This window comes from Phyllostomus hastatus, unplaced genomic scaffold, assembly GCF_019186645.2.
Source record: "Phyllostomus hastatus isolate PE091 unplaced genomic scaffold, TTU_PhHast_1.1 phas_scaffold_129, whole genome shotgun sequence".
Lineage (NCBI taxonomy): Eukaryota > Metazoa > Chordata > Mammalia > Chiroptera > Phyllostomidae > Phyllostomus > Phyllostomus hastatus.
In genome coordinates this window covers 16,746,059-16,769,660 of record NW_025334009.1, presented here as the reverse complement: position 1 = coordinate 16,769,660, position 23,602 = coordinate 16,746,059, and the positions used below count along the sequence as shown (strand labels likewise).

The following is a 23,602-nucleotide window of genomic DNA, read 5'->3' as shown; positions in this document are numbered from 1 at the left end:
GTAGCAAGTACATCTTGTGAAAGTCATTATCCAACAAGGCATAAAAGGTAGAATCTACAATTCTTTACAGCAGGAGATTTAAGGTATTTCCAGATTTGGTTGTCTTGGTGGGAAATCTGTGTTATTGCCGGTGATAAACTCATATGTTAGCATGACCACACCCTTTAAATGGATAGATGGACCTCAAATGTTTATAATGTCAAGAGAGAAAATATCCTATAGTGAGGAATTTATATATATATATATATATATATATATATATATACACATGCACTTTTAAAATCTCACAGGAAAATTTATTACACAAAGTTTTGAGGTCCACTGCTTGCATTTACCCATTTGGTGTTCATCTGAAGAAATAATTTAGACTATTTCTAATGTGAAGAACTCCATAATCATTTTTTGCTTCAGCCAGATTAGTAAATGGCCTTGGCTGCAATGGTAGGGATGACTCATCCACATTTGTGTTCCATCTTCCAGCAGGCCAGGCTGGGCATATTCATGTAGCCACGCAGAGAAGCAAGAGAAGCGAGCCCTAATGCTTGAAAAATTTGAAATCTTCTGCTTTTGTCTCATTTGACAATATCTCATTGGCCAAAGCAATTTACCTGGGGTCAGACCAAGAGTCAGGTTGAGAGGACTCAACTGTACTGCATGGCAAAAGAGAAGGATACAGGGAGGGGTAAAGAATTAGGGCTATTAATACAATTCATTTTTAGCAAAACACAATTTTTTTCCACCAGAGTATGGAGGGGTGGGGAAGGAAAGGGTTCATTTTGGTTTTCAAACTGTAAATTTACAAATTAATATCTGGTCTGTTCAAGCAAATGCACTAACAACAACAACACAAAAAACCCTCCCAGCCATGTTAGTGTATTGATCAAGTTTATTGGGCCCATTTGGCTTTTTTTTCCCCCAATTCATTCATTTTTAAATAATTTGTAGTAATAACATGTAGCAATTTTGCTGGCAAGTAAAAATGTGGAGGTGGCACCAATTCTCAAAGAATAATTTTTGTCCTGTTATGTTTTTAAAAGATTATCATTTTTGCAATGTTATTGTTGGAAGAGGAATTCTGTCATGCTTTCGGTTGGGTCAATTTTTCTGAGGAATTAAGTTTACATAAGCCACTGAGGACCATACTTTCCCCCATCCATAATTCATTTGTTAGGGCCATATCCGTTGGCTGTATTTTATTATGTGGGTTCACTTAATATTCAAATAATTAGTCTCCCTGGGATTCTGACTAGATTTACTGGGAAATTGGAGTGAAAGGGGTTGGGTGAACAATCAATTTCTAGGCTTTATGAAATTGTAGAGAATAATGAGAAAAAATGGCTAATTTGCTTGCAATTGCAAAATAGCTCCCTTAGTAGAAAGAAGCTCCTATCTCTTTCCAAGATAGAATTCGATGGTCTCTATAGTGAAAACAACGTTGATTTAAAGGAGAAATGTTTATCCAAACCCAAATACTGGTTATGGATGTGTTTCTAACATAACTGGAAGGGGTCGACACTTGCCTCTTCACTTCTAAGGCGAGTTCACATTTTGCTTCAGCTGATTATTTTTTCAACGGTATTTGTTATCTTCTTTTATGATCTGCCAGTACTTTTTTGAAGCCCGGTTAGAACAGAGGCCAACAGAGTGGAGACTAAAAAAGGGCCAAATATCTCTCCAGAAGCGAGACTACTTCAAAAGCTATGCATTACAAAGCCCTACTGTGACTCAAATAATCACTTATTTTTAAAGGGGGATTTGCTAATAGAGGATTGGTTTCTTATCTCCCCAGCCCCTAGTGAGCCTTTACTGTGCAAATTCGCTGATGGAGGACAAAAGAAGAGACAGAATCAAAGCAAATACACCCAGAATGGAAGGCCGTGGCCCAGGGAAGGAGAGGTGAGTCCTGGCTGGCTTGTGCTCAGAAAGTGGGCAGCAGACAGCCCTCAAGAAGAGCAGCAAGACCCATGCCTGGGTCCCTGAGGACATCGGGTCCCATGGAAAACCAAATGGCTCCACAGGGGGCAAAGGAGCAGGCCTGTGTTCATGCACTCAGGATAAATTTACTTGAGAAACAGTATAGGACTTCAGAATTGACCTCCATTCCACACTACACTAAGTCTTCTGTCATTAACCCAACTTGAACTTCATAGCCATGCACAGAAAGACTTCTTCACAAAGAATTGATCTGTAATTGTATGGTATTTAGTGATACGTAATTGAGGGTATGATTACTTAAGAAAATATTTTCAGTGAAATCAATTGTAAGAGTTCAATGTTCGTATTTTGAAAAAAGCAAACAAAAAATAAGATTTATTTCATTCTACCATTGGGGTGTTTTACCTGCACAAGTATGTGTACTTATGTATATGCCCATATGTTCATAAATGTGTTGATATGTGTTATATATGTATATATATATCAATGTAAAGTATAAATTTTTATATTGGCCAAGAAGAAATAAAAGGTAATAATGCACAAGGTTTTGTTTTTCACAACAAGGAGAAAAGCATGTAACCATTAATTATCCACTTACCTTACTAACACCAAATGGTAGAGAAGCAAGCCTATGGATCCAATTGCACTTGGAATGATTTTTGGTTATTTTCTATTGTAAGAAGACAAAGAAAAGGTGTCTAGGCTTCTAAGAGGTCTTTTTATTCTTTGTGAAATGGAATGAAGTTGTCTGAATGACTTGAATAAATGCCATTTTGTACCAAGGCCATGATTTCAACAGAAGAGCTTTATTTAGCATTTCTATTCAAAGCGCCCACTTCATCCATTTATTATTTAAGAGGCATCCTATTTGATGTAGCATTTTACACACAGCACAGAGAGGAGAGTTGTAAGGAAAGAAGTGGGGCGCGATTTTTCTGAGCAAATCCTTTAGCCGTTTCTCAGTTCCTAAGGCTGCCATCTGTTTTGAGTATTTTCGTGCAGGTCCAAAACCCCCTCTTAAAGAGTATAGTTATGTCTAAGTATTGTACAACCTATAACTCATTACTTTAACACATGAAAAAGAGAATCACCATGGAGTGCCTAAAACTAATTTTAAAAAGGCAAGAGTTTCAATATTCTCAATTTTAGCAAGGCAGAATGACCCAGGTGTTTTTAGTGTGCAGTGTAGTAGTCAGTGGGGTAGCTGATTTCTGCTAACATTCATTATCATGTGGGTCTCATACCAAACATTTATCTCTGGAAAGACTCATTTGATCTTTTAACATTTGGTTGGGTAAAATGCCTGCTGATTAGAAAGATTTCTGGATCACAAACCATAACCCAAAACCCTCAAGACTGAATTAGGTAACTTAGCACTAATGACTAAAAGTCTAATTCTTGTCTCCTCAAGAACTTACAATATTACATTTGCAGTGTAGTATTGCAATGCCAACTGTAGTAACACACCTCACCTGAGTTTACATTTCATAGAAACCAACCCAATAAACATAAAAGAAATGCAGAAGAGCTGCCACCTGGTGCTGTGTACAGAATGCTGGTTTGGAATATGATACGAAAGAGCACGTGTGGTGTTGGCCGGGAAACATAGTAGTGTCAAGTTTAGGGCCCAGAGCACCTTAGAATTTAAATGCAGGTTTGAAAAGTATATTCTTAATCTTTGCTTTCAAAAGTTGTTCTTTAAGAGCTGTAAGTTTTCCTGTTGAACTATGAAGGTCAACGGACCTTCATAAATTTATCTGTGACCAATACAAATATATTCCAAGTGTGTAGACACATCTAGAGGCAAGAAATCAGAAAGAGAAATGATATGCATTAAAGATATGCTTATCAAATATCTTGTTTTGGAGATGAGCATGTTAATTTTTACAGTTTTATTGTGGTCTTAGAAATAGGCACACCAAGAATTTTGGATAACTTTATGTGTCCATCATTATATGTTTTTTATGTCTATTTCCCCATGCATTTGGCTGGCTAGAGTAAATTAAACTATATTAGCATGTTGATAAAGTATGACAATATATATCAATTATATGTCAGCAGTAGTTAATTCATCTTATATACAGTAAATTCTAATTACTGTTTTTCATTTTTTCTAAGATACACATTTTTTGTTAGTGTTTTTCCACATTTTAAAACTTTTGAAATAGATTTTCCCCATATTGTCAATGTCATTACAAGATAATTTGCGTTTGCTCCTGTTCATCACCTGGCATAGTACCTACATACTCTGCTTAAGGCCTATGGCCACACTGACTGCGTGAATTGAAACTTCAATCAAAGTAAGAATGGTGGGTCAGATTCTTAGGGGAAATTATTTTTGTCCCCTTCTTTCATCCAGTGTTAAGATTGAGACACGCGCCTTCTCTTGAAGTTTGTTTCTAATGGGTGGTATTGTTTTCCTATCATCTTATAGCCCTTTGACATCCCAGCTTTATAAGGAGATCATTTAGAGTGTCGGTTTTTGCTTGTTTACTTTGTTATACACTTGACCTTGAAAAACACAGGTTTGAATTGCACAAGCCCACGTATGTGTCCTTTTGCAATAAACATATAGATAGCCCTTTGTATCTAGTGGTTTCCCATCCACAGTTTCAAGCAACTTCAGGTGGAAAGCAGTATCAGCTATATGTACTTGGGAATCCGCAGATGGTGAAGGGCAACTCTATGCTATTTTATATCAGGGACTTGAGCATCTGTAGATTTTGATGTGTGGGGTGGGGCATGAGGGGTGAGGGCTTGGTCCTGGAACTAATCCCCCATCGATACTTAGTTAAGTTTGAGGAAGTAAAAAGTTATATGTGAATGTTTTTTAAATATATGTTATTGATTATGGTATTACAGTTGTCTCATTTTTTTTCTCCCCTTTATTCCCCTCCACCCTGTACCCCTCTCCCACCATGATTCCCCCACTTTAGATCATGTCCATAGGTCATACTTGTAAGTTCTTTGGCTTCTCCATTTCCCATACTATTCTTAACCTCCCCCTGTCTATTTTGTACCTAGTATTTATACGCCTTATTTCCTGTACCTTTACCCCCATTCTCCTCCCTCTCCCTCCCAGCTGATAACCCTCCATGTGATCTCCATTTCTGTGATTCCATTCCTGTTCTAGTTGTTTGCTTAATTTGTTTTTGTTTTTATTTTTTTAGGTTCGTTTGTTGATAGTTGTGAATTTGTTGTCATTTTACTGTTCATAGTTTTGATCTGTTTCTTAGATAAGTTCCTTTAACATGTCACATAATACTGGCTTGGTAATGATGAACTCCTTTAATTTGACCTTATTTGGAAAGCACTTTATCTTCCCTTCCATTCTAAATGAAAGCTTTGCTGGATAAAGTAATCTTGGATGTAGTTCCTTGTCTTTCATGACTTTGAATACTTTTTTCCAGCCCCTTGCTGCCTGCCAGGTTTCTGTTGAGAAATCAGCTGATGATCTTATGGGAACTCCTTTGCAGGTGACTATCTCCTCTTCTCTTGCTGCTTTTAAGATTCTCTCCTTATCTTTAATCTTGGATAATGTAATTATGATGTGCCTTGGTGTGTAATTCCTTGGGTCCAACTCCTTTGGGACTCTCTGAGCTTTCTGGACTTCCTGGAAGTCTATTTCCTTTGCCAGATTGGGGAAGTTCTCCTTCATTATCTGTTCAAATAAGTTTTTGACTTCTTGTTCTTCTTCTTCTCCTTTTGGCACCTCATGTTGGAACGTTTAAAGTTGTCCCAGAAGTTCCTAAGCCTGTCATTTTTTTGAATTCTTGTTTCTTCATTCTGTTCTGCTTGGATGTTCATTTCCTCCTTCTGATCAAATTGTCTATTTGAGTCCCAGTTTCCTTCCTTTCACTGTTGGTTCCCTGTATATTTTCCTTTATTGCACTTTGCATAGCCTTTACTTTTTCCTTTATTTTGGGACCATACTCAGCCATTTCTGTGAGCATACTGATTACCAGTGTTTTGAACTGTGGATCTGATAGGTTGCCTATCTCTTCATCACTTAGTTGTACTTTTTCTAGAACTTTGATCTGTTCTTTCATTTGGGCCATATGTTTTTTTTTTCTTGGCACTCCTGTTATGTAGTAAGGGGCAGAGCCTTAGGTATTTGCCAGGGTGGGGCAGCCCCCCCCATCACTGTGTTGTGAAACTCGGGGGGAGAGGGGTCACAGGGGGAACAGTGCAGCTTGCTCAGCTCTTGGCCAACTTTCAGTCACTTCCTCTGCTACCCATAAGCGAATTGGGCCCTTCAGGTGCTGATTCCCAGGTTGGTGGGCTTGTGTATGTTCTAGGACCCCGTGGGTTTCTCCAAAGAACTCTCCTGTGAGGCTGGGAGTTTCTCCCACTGCCTCAATGCCCACAGGTTTTTTTCAGTTAGAGGTTTTTTGGCTTTAATTCCTGGTGCTGGAACCCTGGGTTTCGCAGTCTGTTTTGCTCCCCAGTTGTTCCTTCTAGTTTATCCACATGCAAATGTGAGACCCACCCCCCTTTCTGGCAGCTGCAGCCTTGTGCTTGTCCTCTCTACCCGTCCTCCTGGTCTGGATGAATGTTTCTTCTTTAACTCCTTTGTTGTTGGACTTTCATACAGCTCAATTTTCTGGCAGTTCTGGTTGTTTTTTGTTTTCAAATTTGTTATTGTCCTTCTTTTGGTTGTGCAGGGAGGCCAAGTTTATCTACCTATGCCTCCATCTTGGCTGGAAGTATATGTGAATTTTCAACTGCATGGGGGTTGGCATTCAATCAGCATGTTGAAGGGTCAGCTGTGTACAATAATGTCAAACCTTTCAATCATCATTACATTAAAGTGAAGGATAATTTAGGTTCTACTGATTTGGAATTTGAGGTAATAGCACAGATTGAGGCTGCTTATTTTCCTATTTTTGAAAATCAGGTAAAAGTTATAGTGTGAAAAGTATTCCTGATGAAATGCTTAAAATACAGAACCAGTGGTTTGCAAGCACTTAGACATACCTTAAACATGACAGTTGATAGGCTAATTAAAATTTTAATTCATTATGTAAAGTTGTTTTCTTCTGGGTGGCATTTTGATAATAGTTCTTTTAGCATGGTTTGGTGAAATACATTTTTTACATATAAATCTAATACTAAAAACTTTATACACATAAATTAGTATAAATTAGTGAGGTTTTAAAATATAAATGTATGCTGCTACACATGTTTTTGCATAAGAGAAAAACAAAGGGGTATTCTAAAGTTATTAACTAAGCTCTCAAATGACAACTGAAACTCTGAGCAGAATAATCAGGTTTGGAGCCTATTATGCCTTTTTTCCCCAGTGCTCTACAGTCCTTATTGTTTTATTTCTTAATGCAACAGTTCTCAAACTCTTTAGTCTCATTATTGCCTTATAGTCTTAAAAATGATTATTTATTACTTCACTAAAAAGAAATAATAAACCCATCACTTATCAACAATAGCGTTAAAAGTACTATATTTTTCAAAGCAAAGACAATTTCTTTTGAGTAGAATGACACTGTTTTACATTTTTTCAAATCATTTATTGTCCAGCTTAGTAAAAGATGGTCAGTTTTGCATATTTACTTCAATATTCCACCTCTTGCGATATACTGTTTGGTGTAAGCATGTAAAGAAAGTCTAGCTTACCAGAGACATGCCATTGAAAAAGGCAGAAACTATGGATCTCCCAAAAGATCTCAAGAATGTTTAGATGTCATTAGACCACATTTTGAGAACCACTGTCCTAGAGTAGCTTGAAACAAGGACAGGGCTGATATTCGACTTCCTATGCCAGAAGAGCCAAGCAGCCTGTTAAAATATTAAAATATATCTGTGTCATTGGTGCGTAACTACTGGCACTGGTCCATCTGTTCAACCTCATGGCCCCCTCCACTCTGGGGCATCCCTCAAGACCTCTCGTGACCCAGCAAAAATGGGGTGCTGGCTGGCACAGCAGGAGTTCCCCAGCATCGTACTTTGGCGCTTAGATGCTGATTGGCCAGTGCTTATGCTGTACGAACAGTAAAATGTTTTAGGGTCAAGCCTAACTCACAAATGGTCTCACTTTATCATATCTATGACTTTTAAAATGTTACATTGGCCATGTATTTGATTCCAGTTCTTACTTCAGAAAATATGTTGCCCAAATTGATCTTGCGAGTGTTCCACCAAATGACTGGTCTGGAATCAGGAATGCATAAAATTAGTTCAAAAATATACCAGAGCATGAGGAACTCCTATTGCTTCTTCCTGTATTTCCCAAGAATACATTTTCAATGACTACCAAAAATTTACCAAATATGTTTGGACTCTGCCCCATGTAATAACAGCTGATCAAAAAACATTCAACTGTGCCGTAAAAATGATTGGACCAAATCAAAGAATGGATGTGTCTACTATGATCATGAAAGTCACTCGGATTTTGAAGTCGTTTTATGTTGACTTTTGTTTTAAATAGTCTTTGGGTTTCTTTTAGAATTCTGAAATATCAGTAAATGCTAAGTTTCAAATCACAGAAGATGGTGGTATTTCTCCAAATTTCCAGACTGGGATCTTATCCTTTATAAAGTTTTCCCAAGCCCTATACAAATTGAGTCATTAAATGTCATTGATAATGATTTCTTTGGAAATTGTATTTCCAAGAAATAATGTTTTGGATACAAACAAGAGATGTGACAATTGAACAATAAAAAACCCAACAAAGTACTTATATGTCTAGTGAAAAAAAAATGCCAGGCTTTTGTTATGAAAATTAAAATCAATAAAATGACATTTATTGCCTTTATCTTATTTATGATTCTCTGCTAGAGACAAATTAAAAGCAACGAATAATAAATAGTTTTTATTTGATGCTCTGAAGGTATGTTTTCTTACTATGGAATATTTAACATGATTATTTCATAATCTATGGTCAATCAAACTAATAGAACTACTCATCAATACTTGTGTTCTCAAGAATAGTTTTTAGGTTATGTTGAAGAGAAAAACAAGTAAGTTTCCTTTTTGGGTTTTGTTTTGTTTGATGCACTCTGGGAATACTGTGGTTCGGAATTTCTCACCTATTCCCAATTAAAGAGCAAGTTTTAGATGAGACATGATGATATATTATCCCTTGAAGACATTTTATTTAAGTGCATGTGTAGTTGCCCAAGAGAACGGTATAGGCACTGCATAGTGCCAAGTGATGTCATTCACTAAACCAGAAATGGCTTTGCCTGGATATGTTAGTTGAAAAATCTTTAAGGGATGGAATGCACTGGCATTCTGTTCTTTAATTTGCTTCAATTAATAGATTCCATTTGTGTACTCGCAAAATCTACTCTCAGTGAGCTGAAAGCTGAGGTGATCAGTTTTATCACAGCCAACCTAAGCTAAGTGATCTGTTATAACCTAGATAATAGTTGCCTATTGTCAGACTTAAAATCAACCGTTTTCAGTGATGGAGAAAAATTTCCCCTGTGCTGTAAAACTTTAAAACTTTTGTTCATTTAGAACAACTATTAATAAAAAGTCTCTTCAGTGCCAGTAAGTGAATGAAGACCTGCAAAATTCATATGGAAAAATGAGATTTCTCATGCTATTATGATGTCCATAGCCAAGTGCAGACAAAGTTGATAAACCTGATTGCAAACACCCGCCTCTCTCCCTGTTGTACCTCAAAGCATTCATTCTGACTACATCCACTCGTGATTCAGACAAAGATGTCTTTTCAGATTTCTGAGGTGACACATAGTCATACTCAACACAGTGCTTACATGTTATGTTTCAATTCTAGATAAGCGAACATTTTCTTTGAGGAATACATTTTATTTTTTATTTTTTTGAACAAGGTGGATACACACAAATTTGACATTATAATTATACATTTTAACTGTGTCTTCATCACCATCATCATTGGTACCCTTGTGAATCATAAAACCTTTGCTCCTTCCATGACTAATACTTTATGCTGTGTCCTAAAGGCAGTGAAACATAAGATACAATTCCTGCCCTGAAGGCTTCTCACCTCCCCATGTTTCCAATCTCATTTCTTACTTTTTACAGAAGTGTTCTTTTTGAGACAACAATTGTGTTTGGAAGAGATTTTTTAGCAGGCACTACTGAAGAAGAAGCAGCTTGAGCGAAAAACATTCAGTCGGTCAGCAAGCACTTGCTGAGTGTCCACTGTGTGGGAGGCATGAGGTTACATGCTGTGGACACAATGTCAACATACACAGAGTCCCCACATCCTTACAGCCTAAAATGCTCTCTATCTATAAAGTGGGAGACTGAAAGTGGAATAGAATAATATTCAGTGTTGCAGAAATAAAACCAATGACTGTAATCGGCTTCACGCCTGTGTAAGAGTGAGAGAATACCAAGCCTAAATAATAATAAAAGTAACAAAAACAAAAAAAGCAGCAGCCACAGAAACATCAGCTCCCATTAGTCTTGTTGCTGAGCATTGATTGGTCATTTGTGTGTTTGTTTTTCAGGCTAAGTAACTGGGAAATTGATTTATATGTATTTACAAGCCAGAAATTCTCCCCAGAATTGGAGAGCTTCCCCTTGTCCCTGGCTGATAGAGGCCTGTGAGTGCTGGGGTGCTGGCTGAGTGGCAGGGAGAGAAGAATGTTGAGAGAAGCAACTGGAGCTTTGGGGTATTATTTAATAAATCTTGAGTTCTTCTTTAATACACCCATTGAGAATGATAATTCTTTCTGAATTTTAAGGAACTGTGTATGTCAATATTTATTTGCTTTCCCCCATAATTTACATGGCACTTTAGCGGTTAAGGGGGGAAACTCTACAATTTAAATTACAAATCAATAGCTTCTGTGCTGAGCGACAACACTGGCAGATTTTTCTGCCCCTAAGTGTCCTTTGCCTCATCAGCAGAATGAGAATGATCAAAAGCATATATTTTGTAACTGGAGGGATTAGAGGAGATGAAGGTAAAGCACTGAGCACGGTGCCTGGCAAACTATAATTGCTCACATATCAGCCATTATTATAAGTGTCATAATATCATCAACACAACTCAGGGCTTTTTAATCTGAAAACCAACTTTGCTATGTCTTCCTTATGACTTAAGTGTTTAATATCTTGTTTTCCAGTATTGTGCTATGTCTATTTATTTTTCAACCAGGAATTATTTTTAATGATTTATGTAAGAGAACATTTGCTGCCACTATATTTTCCAGCTGAATTTTTATTTACTTTTGTAAAACATCTCACAAAACAAGTAGAAATGATTAACATTGGCACACAGTTCATTAATCTTTTTATAAGGTCCTATTCCAAATCATAAAGCATTATTTAGCACTGAAACATTAGGTGTTTTTCAAATTTCTAGCCAATTTTCCCTTGAAGGTCACATAATCATAAAAACCAACAGCTGGCAAGAATAGGGGAACTTGGATAGAGAAGATGAAGGAAAAAAAAAAGACAAGTAAAGAAAACATGAACTATTGCTAGATATGATGGAAAACGTTGAGTTAAGCCAATACTGAGAATTGATTAATTACATGGTTGGTGTTTTTAAAGGGAAAGAAGATGTATTATTAACCTACCTATTCTGGCACATAATATAAATTAATTTTGGATGCCAAAGGTTCTTATGCAACCTTGTGGCTATGAAAAGGACTCCTCATGCTCAAGTACTTTCCACTATTCTTTCAAGCAAATGCCTTTGACAAAAGAACCATTCTAATGCTATAATTGATGACTTACTAGGTATAACAAAAGATTTGGAGAACAGGAATTTTCTTCTATGTACTAAGGCTCCATAGTGCTGAATGTAAATAATTTTCAAGGTTCCACATTCTAATCTATTTCAAGGGTTGGGTTACCAAATAATGTGTAAGGAAATTTTATCATCCTTACAAAAAACAGTATTAATGCCATTTATAAAATTTGTTTGTGGAAAGACTCAGACTCGTGAAATGATCATTTTGGGAAAAGACACAGTTCATCCTCACTATTTGTAGGCTTCATATTTGAAAACGTACCTGCTGGCTGAAATTTATTCGTAACCTCAGAACCAATATTCATAGTGCCTTCCCGGTCACTCGCAGATGTGCAGAGCAGTGAGAAATTTGAGTCACCCAATGCACACACTCTCAGCTAAGGTTGGAATATATGATGCTCTCTCCAATTCTGTTTCAGCTCTCATATGTGACTAGTGTCCTTTACTTGGTTTATCTAGGGCCACATTTTTCATATTTTTATACTTTATGTCGGTGAACTCACAGTTTAAAATGGCCCCCAAGTGTATTGCTGAAGTGGTGTTTGAGGTTCCTAAGTGCAAGGAATGTATGGTGTGCCTTTTGGAGAAAATATGGGGGCAAAAGTGGAGATAAGTTTTGTTGAGGCATGACTTGTAGTGCAGTTGGCTGTGAGTTCAATGTTAATGAATCAATATTACAGTCATCTTTCTGTATCCAAAGAAGATTGATTCTAGGAACCCCTGCAGATAGCAGTACTCATAGATGCTCAAGTTCCTTATATAAAAGTGTCATATTTGCATATAAATTACACTTGCATATAGGCTACAGTAGGGTAAGCCTATATATAACTTCATTTGCATGGATTCAGCTTAGTGCTTGGCAAATTAAAATTTTGCTTTTTGGAAGCTTGTGGGATTTTTTTTTGTCATAATTTTCATGCATGGTTGGTTGAATCTGTGGATGTGAAACCCACAGCCACAAAGGGTTGACTGACTATTTAAAAAGTGTCTTTAGACGGAAACATGCTAAAACAAGGTTATGTTTTGATGAGTTGGTTCAAAAGTGACAGCAATGAGTCAGCATTCACTAATTCAGCTTTTGTGCTGACTTTACAGAATATAATTACTATGAACAACAAGAATCAACTGTATTTTGTTTTATGATTGTTATCGAATGTGATCAAGTCTATTGGTTAAGTTTATGCCCCTCCCCTTTATGTAAAAAGACAATTTGCATGGGTACCTAAAGGCACTTTACCAAGCCTGAGCCAATCGCCCTTTGTAGGAGTTGTATCAGAGCCAATTATTAGTTGCAGTGCATTTACAGACAACGACAGTTCTTAATCTACTCAACCAACAAGTATACAACTGTCTAAGGAATTTGGGGAAAGTCCTGATCCTATTTTTATTAATTTAATTTACTTATGAGTGACCAGCTGGCTTGTAGTCATTTCACAAAGACCATGAAACATTTGACCCAATGTCAAGATTCATATACTTCCTTAACAAGAAAAAGTTCTTCATCTAACACAATCAATGATTTCTACAGACATTTATAGCATTCTTATTTATGTACCTATCTACATAAAAGAAGAAGGCTCTTGGCCCTTTATTAACCAAAATTGGTCACATTGACATGGAAATATCGATGTTAAAGGACATCCAGTTGGCTATGAAAATAATGGCAAACATGCAACATAAAATCTGGAGAGAAGGAGTCTCTCTATCCATATGGTCACCATTTATAAGGAAGCCCCTCAACAGAAAATTTTATATTTCTTGCAAGCACTTGGCTATCACTAACTGTGACCGGTGCTACTGTAAATAAAGCACATTCTTTGAGACATTCTTAGCAGTGAGGAAGACGAGTTGCAACTCAACCAAATGGCGCCCTTACCTTCAGTTGGATCTCCTCTGAACTGCAGTATCTCTTTCAGAAACTATTTGAGCAGTAACCAGCCAACATCTTTCTTATTAAGTGTTAAGTATTAGGAACAACCTGACAATAAGGCTCAGAAATACATCATTTCTATTAACCTTGAAGCCATTCTAGCTGCAATTTAATTTTATAATACGGAACATTAAAAATTTTATGTCTCTTAGATATGGAATTTAAATACTGCCCCAATGAGCCACTAGAAGTAAAAGTAGTTTGAGGAGAAACTCCTATACCAAAAAACCAGTATGTCTAAAGAATTATTTTAAAAACTTAGTAATAACAAGTAAGTTCAGGATATCATTTTTTATTGAATCTATTGGGGTGACATTGGTTGATATGACCATACAAGTTTCCAGTGTACAATTCAATAAAACATTAGCTGTGTACTGCGTTGCGTGCTCACTCAAAGTCAAGCCTCTTTCCATCCTCATTCATGCCCCCTTTGCCCCCTCCACCTCCCTATCCCACTTTCCCTCTGGCTGTTGCCATACTGCTGTCTGTGTCTGTGTGTCCTATATATATACTTGCTTCATCCTTTCACCATTTTGCACCCAGCCCCCCAACCCTCTTCCCCTCTGACAGCTGTCAGTCTGTTCTATGTATCTATGCTTGTGTTTCTATTTTCTTTGTAAAATTTTTTGTCGATTAGATTCCACATATGTGTAAGATCATATGGTATTTGTCTCTCTCTGACTGGCTTATTTTACTTAGCCCAGTTGTAATGTATGTATCTTTGACCATATTCCAGGAAGGCAGAAACATCATCTATGTAGTACACTACTGTTTTCCTTGTGAATATCACAGTGATTGATCATTAGTTGCCCAAAGCTTTTCTTTAATAAGACCTTAGGGGAAAAAATTAAGATACATCTATTAACACTGCCACGCTCTGCAAATAGTCCCTTCAACCTTAGCCTGAAAAAGAGTCTTTACATATGTGATCTTAAAAAGAGCAGTTGGCTGTCACGGTGCGCGCAAGCACTTGCAAGTTGGGTTTGTCAGCCAGCCCACCAGATGCATTTTTTATTTATTTCGTGTGCTTTACCTGTAATTTAGAGAGCAGGCTCAAAGTGAATGACCCTTTTAACCTGAACAGAAATGTTCCCACTGGCACAAGAGCTGAATTCTTAGTAATTCAGCATGAACACTTTCTGACTCAGTTAAGTGTCCTTTTTTTAAAGCTACTGGGCCCAATATTTATTGACCTATGATCACTAAAGATAAAAAAGAAGTCTTATACATTTCTATAATAGTATAATTTTGCATATGAAGTGATTAATGATGAGCTCCGTTCCCCTGCCTAGTCTCCATTCTCAAGGAAGAGGATAGGGTAATATACGTATGTTCTTGGAGCAAAGGTAGGAATGGGAGCTTTAGGAGGGGTATAACCCTGGGAAAATGATAGCAAACAATTACAAGGAGAAGGGCTGGTGCTTGATCTCCATGTCCCCTGTATTCCCTAGACCCTGTCTCCAAGGATCAAGACAACTAAATGGGGCATCAACCAACTGGGAGATTTCTGGAGTTGTTAGCATTTCCTGGGAGTCCCTGCCTTCCACAAGACTCAGAATTGTCCCCTTCAATATTTAAGCCATAGCTTACAACCTGCAGGTGACATCAAACTGCAACTGGGACCTGGATAAATATGGATCAATTACCCAGATACCTGGAACTTTCATCTATCTGGATGCACAGGCTTGCCCTGGTAGCAACATCAGCATTTTTATATTTTTACCACATCGTTGGTTCTAAGACACCATAAATTAAAGATGACATATTATTTTAAATATCACTAAGAAAAGAGGGAACACTTGCCAAAGTATCAAATGCCATCAATTATGTGAGTCCCGATTTTACAGATATTAAAATGCGAATGAAAGCTGTCTTGGAATCTATGAGTTTCAGTCATTTGGATTGAGATAAAAACAGAAGTACATACATAAAATGTGGTAATGTTCTCTTATTTTTTTTATGGTTATCAGTCAAGGCTTAATTTAACTTTAGTTTTAATGGCAAGCTAGACCTTTTTTCCCTTGAAGACTTTGAAAACCTTAGCCAGTTACATCATATCATGCTGTTATAGTTTTTCTTCTGCTTCCCTTTTACTGTTGTTGCTTTTTCTTTCTAGTCATAAGCTTTCTCAGTTTTCCAGTCTTCATTCTGTCCGCATATTTCTGTCTTGTTCTTGTCTGTTGCTATATACAAGAGAAACTCTCTGTCTGGCAAGAGTGCTTTAGGAAAAGCCAAGAAGGAGAAATACCACAATGACACAGCATATAAACAACAGCATCACTCCCCTTGATGTTCTTTTCCCAAACATTGGGAGGTGAAATTTTCTGTTTACTGTGTATTTTTTTTTCTATTTTTTAAGTGATAAGTCCCTTCCATCTCATTTGCTTGACATACTTCTGAAGATGCCAAGATGACTTATAATGAACAATCATCTTCTCACCACTCTTGGTCAGTAACGTGGAGAAGAGGGACCTCCACATTTTCCAGCTGCATTTAGTTCTTCCTAGGCTCTTGCTCTTGATTTGTCTCAGGTACACTGGCTTCCTGGCTGCACAGAAAAGGTCTCTGAGCAATGCCAATAATTATCTTGCTTCCCTCTCTCTCTCCTGACCAATCCGGCCCTGAAACATTTTGTCTTGAGAAGTTCAATTGAGTTCAGTGGAAGTTTTCAAGAGACACTTTTACTAATAAGTAAACACTAATAATTTGTGTAAACACAAATTAAAAACATTCAAATTCCATGTTCAAGTACAAATTTAACTGAAATCCAAATTCAAAACTGTCTCTAAGTCAATTATTTTCTTATTAACTCATTTAACAAGCATTTATTGTGTCCCTGTTATGTTCCAAACATGGGGCTAGGAGCAGGAGATGACAAGATGGACACGGCCAAGAATCTAGTTGAGACAAACACATGTCAGAATATGGTCATCGTGGTTTTCATCCTGTGTCACGAGGACAGAACAAAGGCAGCAGTTAATGCTACAAGGAGAGAGAGATGGCTTTAAGAGGTTGTGATGGCTAGTTTGAGTCTGGAACAAAAGAATTTTCAGTTTTCTCACAGAAAGTGACACATGGTTTCTAGCCAAAAACTACAGCAGCAGAGACCCAGGGCAGGGTGAGTGTATGTCTGAGTTTGGTGATGGACAGAGTTTAAAATTGCACAGGAAGATTGTGGATGTCAGTAAATGCAGAAGGACTTGATCACGAAGGGCTGTGTGAGCCGTGTTTTATTTCAAAGGTAACAGGTTGTTACTTAAAAGAAGGGATCTTGATGTGGTCAGATTTGCCTCTTACAAGAGCAGTCCTCACAATGCAATGGTGCGGATGATGAATTAGAAAGATATTTCAGCAAAGATAGAGGATATTGTAATCAGAGGATATTGAGTAAACATCTAAACGAGAAATAATAACTTCAAAAGAGACTGACCATACATTGAATTTACTCATCTAAATTGGCAATAAATGTCTGGCATTCAGGATAGATACCTGAATTTAAGAGCAAGATTTGAGACTCATCAAGACATAAATAGTCGTTGGGACCAGAAAGCGAGTGTCGTCACTGTACAGAAGGGGAGACAAGGGTAAATCCCGGCCCTGGGTGCTGGCACCTCCAAGGTGGATGGAACACGTGACACGGAAGCAGAAATTGCTCTCTGAATGGTCAGAAGGAAACTGGAGGGGAGGCTCACACAGGCAAAGGAAAGGGGTTTTGAAAGAAGAAAACAAGCACTGGTTAAATGATGGAGATTTATCAAGGGTAGTTTGGAATAACAGTATTCTTTGGATTCAGAAATTATGAAAATTAGGGAGAGCAGTGCAAGCCATTTCACAGGCTAGTGGGCATCTTGTGTGGGACAATTAGGTAGGATGTTTCTGTCTTATCTCAGGACCATGCTGCATAGTGTTTCTTTTGTAGATGTTAACAATTTCTCTGTCTACCGTCTCATTTGTCCCTCATCTTGTCTTCAGAGAGGGACTGCCTATGCATAGCCCAGGGGGCCTTCCTTCAGCAGGTGAGAGTAGACACCTGTTTATGCAGTTGGCTGCCTCTGCCTGGTGAAACCAAGCATTCAGTAGTCACGGGACCATACCAGAGCCATTCCCCGGTAAAACCCTACCATTTGCCTTTTATGGAGGCCGGGAATTCATTCTCTCACATCTCCTTCCAGGAAGTGCTCTAATAACCTGCCCTCACTTTTGCCCTGAAAGTATTGTTTCCTGGAATTAGTTCCTTTAATAGGAAGTAGGTTCAAAGTCCATTTTCTTTGGCCAGAAGGTTGACTTGCTTTAAATCACCTTTCTGGTGATTTTTATTAGTTTGACTATCTTGGATATCTATACTTCTGGAACCACCTAGGAGACCCGCAATTCCTCAGTCAGTATGGCTATTTGGATTTATGAATTCTTACTAGCTCCCACAACTAGGAACACTACACCGTGAACCCTGCAGTTTCCATCTTTGTTCTTGAGCTGCCTACTCCCACCTTGACCTTTCCAGATGGAGTGATCTACTCCCCACCCCCTGATTCCATCCTAGCTCTTCTGTGTTTCACTGGCCCAGCAGAGCTAAATGTCTCCTGACATTTCCAAGCACATTTCCAAATCAGGCCTCTGGTCAATACTACTTTTACAAATTGTGTGACTTTTTTCCCCCTTTCCTGAACTTAAAAATTTCAATAAGTCATAAAAGTATATAATGTGCTTCAACTTAAAGGAAGGGTTTTTTTCCCCATTATAAAAGTAATTCTCATTATGGACAACTTAAAAGAGTCAAAAATATATATTAAAGGAAAAACTGCTCCTTTATCGCTATATGCCCCAACGTTTTGACATCGAACACTGTTGAAATTAATTTTTTGTTTTATTTCTAGGCAGAGATTTAAATTTTTTAAAATTTTATTTGTTGACTCATATGTACACATAATATTGTATCATGGTTTCTTTGCTAAAGGACATGTTTTCTGAAAAGAAATGCCGGTAAATAAATGTAAACAAAGTTAAGTGAGGTTTTGCTTCAACAGCAGCCCCTAAACACATATAACACGTGTTCCACACACTTTCACACGCATCATCTCTCAAGTCATTTTGTTTACTCATTTAACTGTCACCAACTAACAGTTGTAAATATTATTAAATTGGCTGCCTGACATAAACTCCTCAAAGATGACATCAAGAATGCTGTATTATCCTTTTCTTCTCTGCCTTCCTGAACTGATCTTGTGCCAATTCAGTACACAGTATGTACTAAAATATACAATATTTATGACACATTGACTAAAGTGTTGCTTTAAAGCTGATCACAGAAGATTGGAAACCCTCGTGATTGCTCATTTGTAACTCATCCAATCATGATGGCTCATGTCGGGGAGGATTTAGAAAAAAGGGGAAATGCTAGCTTAAAACATTCGTGTTTCTCTTTTCCAGGAATTTCAGTGTGTATTTATCCATATGAAGTTTACTGCCTCAAATTTTTTGATCTGCATTCACATTACAGAGTAAAAATAGTTTGAAAGTGATCAAAGAAATTCTATCAGACTACCTTTCCACTGTTTTTTTTTTTTTTTATGGCCAATGATCCTCTGCTCCTCAGATAAGGCCAAGGCTGACAGTCCAGAAGAGCTTTCTGAAGTGGTACTGCCTGCTCCCTATGATGCACATTTAAGCAGTATTTACATAATTATTACCTCTTCATGTAACCTGTTAGTCATTTAACGTGATGAATGTCAAATATTTAGTTCCGAAGTGAAACTGATGTGTCTCAATGAATCCCCTATAGTACTGAAAATGTTTATGATACCCGAATTGCTCCAATAAACTGTATTTTAAAATTTCTTCTAAAATACTTATCTCTTATAGTTTAGACTCTGTCTGGAAGGACTAGGCCTATGCTATCATGGCTGAAATAGTAAACCAAAATCCAGCTACTTCTGGAAAGTGACAAAAATGTTCCTTTTTGTTTTAAATAAATGATAATTGCCTCCAGCACACAAATAATGTGGACTTGAGAAATGGAAAATATGTGTAAATCTAAAAGTCTTTTTTGAAAGAGTGACAGGATTAAACATCACTTTTCTGCATAGGTGGTGTGACATTTTCATTTTGTTCCAAGTTATTTTACTTTTTGTGTGACTCTGGAGTTTATAAACATGCCATAAAATTTGGTAATTACATAATGATGATTTCATGGTCTGTCTTTGAATAAAGGTAGCTAGACATAGCAGCAAAATTGATTTCCTTTTTTACCTTCATGGAAGGCAACAAAAGGAAATTGAATGCAAAATCTGCATTAAGACCATACTAGAATTATAACCCAGCAATCTGTTACACATGAAATGAAAACCAGGTGCAGCCAAGTGTTTCTTATTATGTTATGATATTCAGCCAACAGGTGAAGTTCAAACAACCTTCTGTTGAACCATGCCTTGTTTTGATACCCACAAGGTTCCAAGTCCATATGACTTGACACTATCTCTTGTCTCCTCTTGCCAAGGTACTACCTGGAGGCAGGACTGCCCCTAGACAAAACCATGAAGTGGGTGAAAGTTGGGTTCATTCCCTACTTCTTTGCAACGACAGTCTCATCTTAGATCCTTTCTACCTCCTTGTCCCCCAGTGCCCAAGTGGCTCATTGCTCTAGATTTACACTCTGTTTTCCAGGAGGCTCATAGTGTTTCTTGTTGTCCAGTCCCTCTTCCATCTATAGTTTTCTTGCTCAAAAGATGTTCAGTGGCTTCACAAAAGAAGCCAGATAATCAACATCTTCCCTCCTTTCCTTCAGATGCCTACTGCCCATAGCTCCCCTCCAGTGTTCTAGTGCAGGTGGCTTATCACCTTGCCCTTTTTATGTACACTTTCCACCCCATGCTATTCCTTCTGCCCTAGCAGGCCTTCATCACTCATCTCCATCCGTGAAAATCCTAATCATCTTTCAAGGCTTCATGCAGCTCTGCCTCCTTCAAGTACCTTCCCTAGCCACCCCCAGCCTGCTTCCTCCATACTTCATCCGTACCACTCAATGGCCCTTAATACATACGCTGCTTTGTATCATAATATTTATGTGCGTGTTGTCTCCAGGCACTGTGCTGGGCATTTGACAAACATAATCTCATTTAAATTTCACAACAGTCTGTTGGGGTAGGGATTACCCTACCATTTAACAGTTAAGGAAACTGAGGCTCAAATAGGTTAAATAATTTGCCCAAAGCCACACTGCTAAAAAAGTCACAGGGCTAAGACCTAAACCCAGGTCCAAAACATATTGTTTTTTTCACTAAACCATGTTGCCATTTTTCAGTTCTTTTCTATCTTCTGAAAGATGGATGGAGCTTTAAGGTGGAAAAAGTAGCCAGCTTAGCCTTTCTGATGATCAAATATGTATTCAACAAGTGGAAACAGTTTATTGGTAATTACTGTATTCCTAGACAGAGCTGACTGGTTAACTGTAATCCATGAGGAATTCAAGGAAAGCATGAGAGAAAAATATTCTGTACCTAAAGTTGGCAGAATAAGCACAGGATAGGAAGGGCATGTCCAAGAAAAGCTGTAATTCAAGAAAGGCTAGATAGCATTGGATTTGAGCACACATGGAAAAGAAGTAAATGTAGGGTTGAGTAGGAAATCCTTCCTACAAGTCCCCCGTGGTTTTTACAATTTGGGGTGGTTGGGAGACTGAAGATACGATTATCACCTAGATCTCATATAATCTGACAGTGTATCTATTGAGTAAAAAGCCCATTTTGCCATTTTCTCTTGGTGTGGCACCTTGGATAAGTTAGGGGAGAGAAGCTCAGTGTTTTTAAGAGGAAGGTCTCATCCCAAATGGCCTGCTATTACAACTGTCCTCAGTACCACCCAGGACCATGGAGTCGGAGCCCACCCGAGACGTCTGTGTTCTGGGAAGTCCTCAGCCCAGGGCCTGCTTCCTGCCAGTCCCGTGGCAGAGGCTCCATCCCTGGAAAATATTTAGTCTTTGGATCTCTGTGTGTGTTGCACCATAGGAAAAATCAAAAATCTGCCTCCATTGCTGCTGTTGTATTCTGATTTCATTTCCCATTCCCCCAGCTTGTCATATTATCAGTTGCATATTCCTTGGACATGAGTAAGATGTAGTTATCCCTGAATGTGTGGTCTCAGTGCACCTCTGTTAACTTCTGACGGTCACTCTGCTTTGTCTGCAACTCCGTTTCAACTTGTGTGTGCTCTCTGTATGCCGATCCCGTTCGTATTTGGCTCCACCCTTTGTCCCTCATACCACTCTTAATGATAACTTAAAATTATCATTTAGGGAAAATAAGGCATATAATCTAAACTTGAATATAGCAATCATACTGAACTTCAGGCCCTATGCTAGGAAGTCTGAAGATGTTTGTTTCCATTTACATGCTAAGTCGGAGGAATTCAACAAGCCTAACAAGAAAACCACCTTCAACCACACTAGGACAAAGGCAAACACAAAAGCTCTATATTTCTTTTCTTTAATGTTTTAATGATTTTTCTTATTATCTACAAAAGTCCTCACAGCTAATATACTATTCTGTCTTACTTTTAATTTTGAAATAGTTATAGATTCACAGAAATTACAAAAGAAATGAAAAGGGAGGTTTTGTATACACCTCAGGTCATTTCACCCAGGGGTCACATCTTATGTAATCATAGGGCGCGTAGCTAAGCCAGAAAATTGACATCGGTCAAATTCACTTTTAAATTTCAAAAAAGAAAAAAAGTAAATCCACCCTAAAGACAACCTAGTCAGCTTTAAGTTCCATTCTGCATTCTCTTTCTGTTCACAAGTGGTAAGCAGGTTGACAACTTGGGGGTGGGGGAGGTGGTCTGTCCATGCGACCACAGAGAAAACTCCAGCACATTGTTAGTGATGATCCCCAGATCTCATTAAATTTCTAGGTCAAGGTTACAACAGAGCTGTGCAAAGGAATGAGTCTTCACATCTGAAGACTCAGGTTGGAATCAGGTTCTGCCTCCAAACGTGTGACCTTGAGCAAACCACTTGACCTCTCCAAGCTTTCAGTGTCTTCCTCTGTGAAATGGGGAAACTCTCCTGCCTCCTTCAGAGGGCTTTTGAGGGCTGTCCGGGGAATCCAGTGCGGTGATGCGTGTGAAGGGGTACAGCAGCCTGTGAATCGGCCGCCATGAAAGCGCATATTCTTTTCTCAAACTACTGCCAGTAACAGAAATGTAGCTTTTCAGAGATAGTTTTCTTCTTAGAAACAGAATAAATCTACCTCCTTCTTAACAACCAGGCCTAGAATGTCTATCATGTGTAAATGGCCTTCCCTTTCTACCGCTCCTAGGAGGACGGATACCAGCAGTACATTGGACCAGCACTCTGCAACTCATTACCTGCATACCCCTAAGGCACAGGATCTATTTTAAAATAAATATTTCTTCACATTTTCTTCTAAAAGGTCGACTGCATTTTAAGTAGCTTTTATTTTTATCCTGACTGCTGGGTTCATACAGTCTTACTTTTTTAATGCCATGAGATGTACAATAGGTGGTCTTGACAATAGTGAGGAATTATAAGAGCACCATATTAAACCGCAAATGGTTTATGAAGTAGAAACAGAAACCCTCCACACTGCATTGTTTCTTGGTCTGTCTGGGTATATACACCGTATTTTTTGGATTATAAGACACACTTTTTTTTCCCTTTTCCTTTCTCCCCTCCCCACAAATTTGAGAGAAATAATGGTTGTTAATGCTGCTGTTGAGTTCTTACATTTACATTGGTGAAATATTATGTTATTTAGGTTATTAGATATTTTACCACATCTTTTGCTTCAAAATTTTTTTCCTATTTTCCTCCTCTAAAATCTAGGTGTGTCTTATGATCTGAAAAATATGGGTAATATAAACTCTGACTCACCAGTGGACCCTGGTGTGTGGGAATAAAATTGCTTGTCTTGGCAGTAACGGTGGAGAAACAACATAGGCGCAAATAAACTTAAATCACAGAAAGTAAAGACAAACGTCTTTGTGTATAGTGAACATTCGGGGCAGCGCAA

General features: G+C 37.9%; 1 protein-coding gene across 9 annotated transcripts in view; it reads left to right on the top strand.

Moving 5' to 3' along the window:
* Positions 1-23,602, top strand: part of RBMS3 (RNA binding motif single stranded interacting protein 3) — a 622,722-nt gene that overhangs the window by 484,960 nt on the left and 114,160 nt on the right. For all 9 annotated transcript variants that reach the window (XM_045856807.1, XM_045856809.1, XM_045856814.1 and 6 more), the window contains one exon: positions 1,790-1,896. In XM_045856807.1, coding sequence (XP_045712763.1) covers positions 1,790-1,896 — 107 coding nt within the window. The remainder of the gene's footprint in view (positions 1-1,789; positions 1,897-23,602) is intronic.